The 9645-nt window shown below is 39.3% G+C and overlaps 1 protein-coding gene across 1 annotated transcript in view; it reads right to left on the bottom strand.

Annotated features, from left to right (window-relative positions):
• SBF2 (SET binding factor 2) overlaps positions 1-9645 on the bottom strand; it is a 510367-nt gene that overhangs the window by 38747 nt on the left and 461975 nt on the right. The window contains exon 32 of the mRNA XM_006885420.1: positions 9184-9369. Within this exon, the coding sequence (XP_006885482.1) occupies positions 9184-9369 (186 nt within the window). The remainder of the gene's footprint in view (positions 1-9183; positions 9370-9645) is intronic.

Here is a 9645-nt window from a genome sequence, read left to right as displayed (position 1 = left end):
ACATCTACTTCATTCTTCTGGAAGCATGAAGTAGATGTACTGTTCACCTCAACATCTGTATCGTTTTACATTCTTAACGGCAATGTATGAGGATTCCTGTTGCCGAACATCGTCACTAACACTTGGTCTTGTCAGCCTTTGCAGTAATTCTAGTGGGTATGTTGTGGTATTATGCTAGGGTTTGGGTTTGGATTTCCCTGGTGACTAATGTGAGGCTCATTTTTAAAGTGGGTTAACAGCCAAATACTCTAGCCACTGTACCACCAGAATTCTCTGTCTTGATATTTCTTTGTATCACTGAATTGTGTAAGTTTTTTATTGATTATCACTATAGCTCCTTATCAGATGTTGTGTTGCTGTTGTTATGTGCTATCAAGTTGCCTGCGACTCATAGCGACCCTATGTACAACAGCCCTAAACCCTGCTCTGTCCTTGTGCCAATCGCACTGTCTCCAACACACCCATGCCGATTATCCCAGTCACTGAATCAATCCACCTCATAGAGGGTCTTCACCTCCGGGGCTGTCCCTCCACCCTCCCAAGCATGATGTCCCTCTCCAAGGACTGGCCTCTACTTGCAATATGTCCAAAGTATGTCAGACGAAGCTTCAGAATCTTTGCCTCCAAGGAGTAGCCTGGTTTAACCTCTCTGGGATGAACCTGTTCATTTTCTTAGCAGTCCATTGTATATTCAATACAACAGCTCAAAGGCATTAACTCTCCTTCTACCCTCCTTAGTCACTGTCCAGCTCTCTGATGCATAACAAGTGACTGCAAAGGCCATGGCCTGTATCAGACACACCTTAGTCTTCTAAGTGACACCATTGCTCTTCAGTACTCTGGAAAGGTTCCCATGGTTTTAAAATCTTTTTCTAGTCTGTGATATACCTTTTCTTTAACTGCATTTTAAAAATAAGAATTCAAACTTATTTTAGAAAAAAATTGAAAGAAATAACTTGTGAAAATATTCATAGCATTGAATGCTTTAAAATATACTTATAAAATAAGATTGGGAAAGTCTGCTTTCAGAGACCCTCCAAGGTACTCAGGAGCAACGATGTCAATCTGGAGACTAATGTGTACCCGATACAGGTCATGGTCTTTGCCACTACTTGTTATGCTTCAGAGAGCTGGACAATGACTAGGGATGACAGAAGGAGAATTGATGCCTTTTGAGCTTTGGTGGTGGAGAAGAGTATTGAATATACCATGGACTGCTAGGAGAACAAACAAGTTCATCCTGGAGAGGGTGAAGCCAGGCTGGTTCCTGGAGGGAAGGATTCTGAAGCTTCGTCTGACATACTCTGGACATACTGCAAGGAGGGACCAGTCCTTGGAGAGGAACATCATGTTTGGGAGGGATGAGGGACAATGCAAGAGAGGAAGACCCTCAATGAGATGGACTGATTATGGCACTAGGGTAATGGGGTAGGTGTGTTGGAGACAATGAGATTGGCACAGGATAGAGCAGGGTTTAGGGCTGTTGTACATAGGGTTGCTATGCATCCCAAGCAACTCGACAGCACATAACAACAACATAAAAGAGGATTTTTAGTAATCAAAAGGAATAAAGCTACTGATAGATAGATTGTGTGAAAACATGACGAACATCAGAAACATGCTAGTTTAAGAAGCTAGACAAAAATAGACACCCTTATGTCTGAAAAATCAGAATGGGAAAAAAGACACAAGATTAGTGGTTGTTAAGGGAGAAGGAAGGGAAAGGCTGGAAATTCTTTTGAGGAATGACTGATAAAAAATTAATTTGTCTAAAAACATTTCAGATATTTCAATCAGATCCCTTAGATTCCTTCCTCAAATACTGAATGACCACATGCTTTTAAGAGCAGGAGTTTTAAATTCAGATGAAATCTATTTTATCATTTTTTCTTTCCTATTTTGTACTTTTTTTTGTATGTGTGTGCTTTATTGAATGAATCTCTGTCCAGTTCACTGTTAAAAAAAGATTTCTTCTTGTTTTGTTCTGGAAATGTAATAGTTTTCACTCTCATAATGAGGTCTACTATCTGTTTTGAAAACATTTTTAGAAATGAAGTAAGGTAAGGGCCATGGTCCATACTTTTCCACAGATACTCAATTGTTCTAATACCATTTGTTGAAAAGTATCCTTCTGGTGCAACCACTGTGGAAGGCGGTGTGGTACTTTCTCAAAAAGTTGCAAACAGAAATACCATTTGACTCAGTAATTACACTACTGGGAATATACCCCAAAGAGACCATAACTGCCATCCAAACAGATATATGCAACCCATGTTTACTGCAGCTCACAATAGCAAGGAGCTGGAAACAACCTAAGTGCCCAGCAACAAACGAATGGATAGAGAACCTGTGGTATATTCACACAATGGAATACAACTCTGCACTGAAAAACAAGGAACTCAGGCAATAGTATTCAAAATTGGTGACCCTGGAGGACATTATGCTGAGTGAAATATCTCAATCACAAAAGGACAAATACTGCATGGTGCCACTGTTGTAAAACAGGACTGACATTGGGGTTGGGGAAAGACTGAGAAAGATGGGTTCAATAGTGTATACTGCACTGAAACAAATGAGGGAGAAAACTGTTTAAAAGGGATATGTGATTAGGTATTATTGTCATGACAGGAGTCCAGAATGAAGGCTGCATAGTGGAGTGGACCTGGAGGGAGGGCTTGCAAAACAATGGGGGAATTTTTCTTTTACTATTCAAAGAGAAGAGTGTACTTGAGGGGGGGAGTGTAGGGGTAGGCAGGGAGAAAAGTGCAACAATGAATGAATGAAAATCCAAAGTCTGTAAATTTTCATTAAAATGAATAAAAAATGATGAAAAAAAGGTAAAGTATACTTCCTTATGTATAGGCTTTATAGTTGTGGTTCTTTTTTTGTTTGTTTTGTTTATTTTAAATGGGAGAAGTTGTCTAATAGGATCTTAGTCTTTCATCTGGGAAAGCAGAAGGCTAAGTTACTCAATTTAAAACACTCTTTAGTTTGTGAAATCAGAGGATGTTACCTCAAGCTTATATATATAGATATACAGGGAGAGAGAGAAAAAGAGGGGTTTTTTTTTTATTTCAAGAGAAATAAATTCTTAAATGGTTATTTTTAGGACAAAATATGTGAAACTGAAAATATGAACATTTTCTACATATTCATGAATGCTATCTTAAAAGGTAAGGAAGTTTGCTACACAAAGTCTATCTTCAGTTTCTTATTTTTATCCTTATATTTTTAACAAATACACCAATTTTGGTAAATGTTTTAAAATTATAAGCTTCACTTGTGATCAGCTTATTCATATGCTTTTCAGACAAAATTATCTGGGATCAGATTTAGACTGGATATGTGATACTCTGATGTTCTTAAATGTTAAGTACCTCTTTATGGAAATTGAGTCTAATATCTATCTATCTATCCATCTAATCTATCTATCTATCTATCTATCTATCTATCTATCTATCTATCTATCTATCTATCTATCTCTTATCTTTATGAAAAAGACTATCCCACAGACTGACAAAAGAGAACAAACAGATATGACTTGGAGAAAGTGCAACCACAGCGTTCCTTGAACAAAGATAAAGCTTCGTCTCACATATTTTTGATATGTTGTTGTTGATGTTATGTGCTGTTGAGTCATCTGTGACTCATAGTGACCCAATGTACCTCTGAACCCTGCTTTATCTTGAACTAATTTCAAGGTCTTTGACATACCTATCACCATTACCCCAGTCACTGTGAGTCAATCCATCTCATCCAGGGTCTTGTACTGTCTCTTGTACTGTCCCTCCACCCTTCCAAGCATGATGTTCTTCTCCAAGGACTGGTCCCTCCTTGTAACATGCCCGAAGTATGTGAGATGGAATTTCAAAATCCTAGCCTCCAAGAAGCAGCTTGGTTTTATCCTCTTCAGGGCAGATCTATTTGTTCTCTTAGAAGTCCATGGTATGTTCAATACTGTTCTCCAGAACCACAACTCAAAGGCATTGATGATTATTCTCTGATGCACAGTAAGTAACTGACAAGACCATGGCCTAGAGCAGGTACACCTTAGTCTCTAGACTGACATCATTGCTTCTCAGTTCTCTGGAGAGGTTCCTGACAGCAGATTTCCCCCAATGCACTTCATATTTTGACTTGCTGACTGCTAGTGCCAAAAGTGTTGATTGTGAAGCCAACAACCACAATCTCTTCTCCATCTATCATGGAGCTGCAAATTGGTCCAGTGGTGAGAATCCTTTTCTTGATGCTGAGCTTCATTCCATATTGAAGGCTGCCATGCTTGACCTTCTGCAGCAAACACCTCATGTCTCCTCAGTCTTAGCAAGCAAGGTTGTGTCATCTGCATTATGCAGGTTGTTGATGAATCTACTTCCAATCCTGATGCCACATTCCTTCTCATAGAGCTCAACCTCCTGGATGATCTGTTCTGCATATAGATTGAAAAGGTATGGAGACAGGATGTATCCCTTGCATACACTTTTCCTAATCTTGAACCATGCAGTGTTCCCTTGCTCTGTTCTGATGACTGCCTCCTGGTTCAAGTATCGGGGTTTTTAATTATTATCATTATTAATTTTAATGAACATTTACAGAGATTTTGGATTTCCATTCATTCATTGTTGCACTTTTCTCCCAGCACCCCCAGTTTGCTCTTTTTTTTGAAAAGTAAAAGAAAAATTCCTTCATTGGTCTATAATCCCCCGCACCTCCCCACCTCCACCCGGAGTATACTCCACTCTGCAACCTTCATTCCTGACTCTTAACGATAATCATAAGACCCTATAATATATTGCTTTTAAATTGTTCTTTCCCTCATCCATTTCAATGCAGTATACATAATTTATCCGGTTTTTCTCATTGTTACCCCAACCCTAATGTCAGTCCCATTCTACAGCAGTGGCACTATGCAGTGTTTATTTATTTCTTTTTATTCAAGTATAGGTATTTAGGCTTCTTGAGGAGAAGGAGGTTGTGTAGCTCTGGTGCGTCCACCTGCCAAACAGCAGTAACTTGTGGTTGCTGTGAAGCTGAACACTGTGACACTGATGTGTCAGATGCATTAATGGTTACCCATGGTGAACAGTGTTTGGAGCTTCCCGATTAAAACAAGCTTGGAAGCAGGAGTGGCATCCACTTCCATAATAGCTTGCCTCCGGAAACCCTATGAACTTGGAGAGAGGATGAAAGTGACACAAGTGTTGAGGACTTTCCTTCATAGGGTCACTATGAGTCACCTACGACTCGACAGCACCTAACAACAACAACATAGGTATTTATGAGCACAATCAAGTGTTCTGGGACTCCCATTCTTCTAAAGTTTAGTCACAACTTGTTGTGATCCACAGAAATGGCTTTGCATAGTCAATGAAACACAGATAGACATTTGTCTGGTACTCTCTGCTTTCAGCCAAGATCCATCTAACATCAGCTATCAGGTCCTGGTGCCCTGGCCTCTTCTAAATTCAGCCTGCACATGCGGCAGTTTTCATTGATCTACTGTTTCTGTCATTTTTTCTATAATCCTCAGCAGGATTTTGCTTGCATGTGATACTAATGATGTTGGATAATTTTCATACTCTGTCGGATCAGTTTTTTTTTTTGAATGGGAATAAATATGGATCTCTTTCAGTCTTTTGGTCAGATAGTTTTCCTCTAGATTTGACACACCTGGTGAGCACATCCAGTGCTGCATCTGCTTGTTGAAATATGTCAACAGACATACCATCAATTCCTGGAGCCTCATTTTTTGCCAAGTCCTTCAGAGCAACTTGAATTTCCTGCTTTATCACCATTAACTCTTGATCACATGTTTCATGAAATTCTTCTGTCTCAGCCAAATTTTTTTGGTACAGTGACTGTGTACTTCTTGCATCTTCTTTTGATGCTTCCTGGGTCATTCTGCCCACAGCATCTTTAAGTATTGCAACTTGAGGCTGGAATTTGTTCTTCAGTTCCTTCAGCTTCAGAAATGCTGAGTGAGTTCATCCCTTTTGATTTTCCAACTCCATCTTTTTGCACATTTCATTATGTATAATACTTTTCATTCCCAAGATGCCCTTTGAAATCTTCTGTTCAACTCCTTCTTTTGTGTTGTTTTTTTATTATTAATTTTAATGAACATTTACAGAGACTTTGGATTTCCATTCATTCATTCATTATTGCTTTTTTGCTCCTTAACTTCTTGATTTCTTTTCTCTGCTTTGGTTTTTCAACACTCTGGTGCAATATTCGGAGTTTCTTCTGAAATCCATCTTGGTCTTTTCTTCATCCTCTGTCTTTGTAATGACCTTTTGCCTTCTTCATGGCTGATATTCTTGATATCCTTCCACAGCATTTCTGGTCTTCACTCATTAGTATTCAAAGCCTTAAACCTGTTACTGAGATGGTTTTTAATACTCAGCTGAGACAGGCTCAAGGTCAAACTTTGTGGACTTAATTTTCTTTAGCTTCCTATGAATGTGCATATGAGTAGTTGAGAATCGGTTCCACAATCAGCACCTGGCCAAGTTTTCACAGCTGATATTGAGCTTCTACAGTCATTTTTCCCACAGATGTAAACAATCTGTCCTGCATAGGCCATCAGGTGATGTGTATAGTCACCATTTCTGTTTCTTATAAAAGAAATTTGCAATGAATAAATCATTGATTGTACAGAATTCTATCATTTTGTCTCCAGCCTCCTTTCTGTCTCCAAGTCCATGTTACGTGTCTACTGATCCTTTTCCCCTGTTCCCAACTTTTGTTTTCCACTCACTATGGTATAAATGGAAACGTGAGGAAAAATGGGGTGGCATTCATAATTTAAAAGATCATTTCTAGATCCATTTCAAAATACAATGTTTTAAATGACATATGGATAATATCCATATGCATACAAGGAAAATCTGTTAATACCACCACCATTCAAATTTATGCACCAACAACCAGAGCCAAAGAGGAGGAAATAGATGACTCCTTTCAACTGTAGCAATCTGAAATCAACAAAGCATACAACCAAGACGCATTAGTAATAATGAGTAACTGAACATGTTGTCAGGAGAGGCTATTCCTTGGAAAGGGACATCAGACTTGGGAAGGAGGAGGATCAGTAGAGGAGAGAAAGACCCTTAACAAGATGGATTGATACAGTCTGCGGCGATGGACTTAAATGTGTCACAGATGATAAGGATGGCACAGGCTAGGACAGCATTCAGATGTGGCGTTCACAGGTTCGCTCTGAGTTATACTTGACTCAATGACACTTAAACAAGACAGGGCGCTCTGGTGGCTCAGTCGGAAGGAGTTGTGCTGCTAACCCAAAGGGTTTGCTCCATGGGAGAAAGATGGGCAATCTTGTCTCAAGGGATTTAGAGCCTCTGAAAACTTGTGGAGGGTCAGCTGTGAGTTGGTTTCAACTCAATGGCACATCGCAATAGCCAAATATCTATTTAAGGAGCTCTGTAGTGTAGTGATAAGAAGCTGCACTGCCAACCCTTTTGTGATTTATTGCCTGTGAAAAGCCACTGGAGGGTTAGCTGTGGGTCAGTTCCAATTCCACAGTACTTAACAACAATAATATGATAATAAGTCAGATAAGTGGTCTGTGGGTTTTCTGTAATTTCATTTTTTTCGTTATTATTTTTTTAAGTCAGATAAGCGTTTTCATGAGAACTCACTATCTAGAAATGAAAAGTGATGTTTGCTTCTCTCCTTTAGCTTCAGTTAAGCTTTCTGTTTCAGAAACAATGGTCTCCAAACTTCTTTCTAATCTATTTGCCTAAAAAGAGATGTGAATGAAAAGGCTAATATTAAAATAGAAAAAAAATTATACTATTTTTGGTAAATGTTTTAAAAGTACAAGCTTCACTTGTGATCAGCTTATCTACATGCTTTTTAGACAGAATCATCTGGAATTATGCAATACGTCTCCTTTAAAAGCTGACTGGACCAATCAAGAACATAAATGGTATGTTGGGAAACAGGGGAGGTTTTTTTTGTGTGTAATGAAAATTCTTTAAAATGGATTATGGTGATGGTTGTACAACTATGTGAATATACTAAAATCTACTGAGTTGTAGGTTTTCTCTCCCCCTCCCCCCCGTTTTGTTGTGTACCGTTGCATTGGATCTGACTGGCACAAGAGGAGATTGCCCCTCCTTCTCCTGTGGAGCATCTGGTGGATTTGAACCATGTGCTGAATTGTATACTTTCAATGGGTGAATTGTATAAAATATGAGTGACAGTGCAAAAAACCTGTTATTTAATACAAATAAAGAGCAAATGAATAAAGCTAGCCAAATGACTAATAGAATTAAACAAAACATAACCAGATACTAATCTGGATTCTTCAGAAGGCATTCTTCCCATTCTGGTTCTTGAAAATATGTCCATCCTTTCTTTCACCATATACTTGATTGAGGCCAATGTATTCAGAGTCTAACTTCTCTTGAGAAATACTTTTGCATGCCAGAACCCTTTTACATACCCAAGGGTTAAGGTGCAGATGGAACAGGCTGAAACTGTCAGTTCCGCTTTTGTTAGGTTAATTTAGCCACTGGTGCTAAAGCCTTCAATTTGCAAGCCCAGAACCATCCAAATCTTGAGCCAATCCTGCCCAAGGCCCCGTGAGAGGTGTGTGTCTGACATGTCTCGGTAGGATGAAACCTAGAGCATCCCTCCACCCTCAGCAGGTTTGCCTGGATTATATACCTGGGTTTCTGCCTGGCCTCTTGATTAGTCCTGATTTGGTACCAGCAGAGCTGAGCAGATGCTCTCATCCCTGCAGGTTGTCTGAATGGGCCCTGGATCAGTCTCTGGGGGTTTATTTAATTTCCTCTATGTCCAGGCACAAACCAGGGTCCTCTTAACACTGGGTAGACCATATAATGGATTTCAGACTGGCTTTACTTAAGAGACTTTTGCTTTCTACACGGAATCAAATTTTCTTCAAGAGTAAGTCCAAATTTACTCTTCTTTTTTGAAGATGATAAATTACAATCATGGCTACCTCACTTGGAGTTAGGCCCAATATCCAGTTGCTATTCTTGTTTGAGAAGCCAACTATATATTTACTTCCTCATCGTCAGAAGCATACTTTAGGCTAAGTGTACTGACACGAACATATCAGAGGACTGCAATGCCCAATAAAAGGGAATTCTGTTCTTCCTTCAGATAAGGTCAACTGAGGCTTGGTCTACTTACCTGGTGTACACAGTCCAAGAACTGTAAGAAGACTGGAGCAAAACCACTACCCTGACAGTTGAGGGTCAAGCTGCTCCGCTGACTGAATTTATGACCGAAAGAGAGCCACTCTTTCTCAACCAACATCCGGAAGCCTTCAAGTGTCCTATAAAAGGGATCACTGAGCAACTGAACCAAGGAAGTCACCTAGGGTACAAGGAGGATGGATATTTCATTACTTTCGGTCCTGGAAAAGTCCTGCTGTTACATCACACTTCCGATGATAGCTAATTTATAACTAAAATTACTTGGATAGCAAATTTTCTCTGTAGTGTTTCCAGGAAAGCCAAACAAATTAATTCTGCATCCAATTTGACAGTACACACACACACACACACACACACACACACACACACAATAATAAAATATAAAAAAACCAACTAAAAAAACCCACATCAACCCCCCCCCCACCCAATTAATTCA

Source organism: Elephantulus edwardii, unplaced genomic scaffold, assembly GCF_000299155.1.
Source record: "Elephantulus edwardii isolate Elephantulus edwardi_28Jun2011 unplaced genomic scaffold, EleEdw1.0 scaffold00044, whole genome shotgun sequence".
Lineage (NCBI taxonomy): Eukaryota > Metazoa > Chordata > Mammalia > Macroscelidea > Macroscelididae > Elephantulus > Elephantulus edwardii.
The sequence above is the reverse complement of the archived record's forward strand: the minus strand, read 5'-3'. Positions and strand labels throughout refer to the sequence as shown.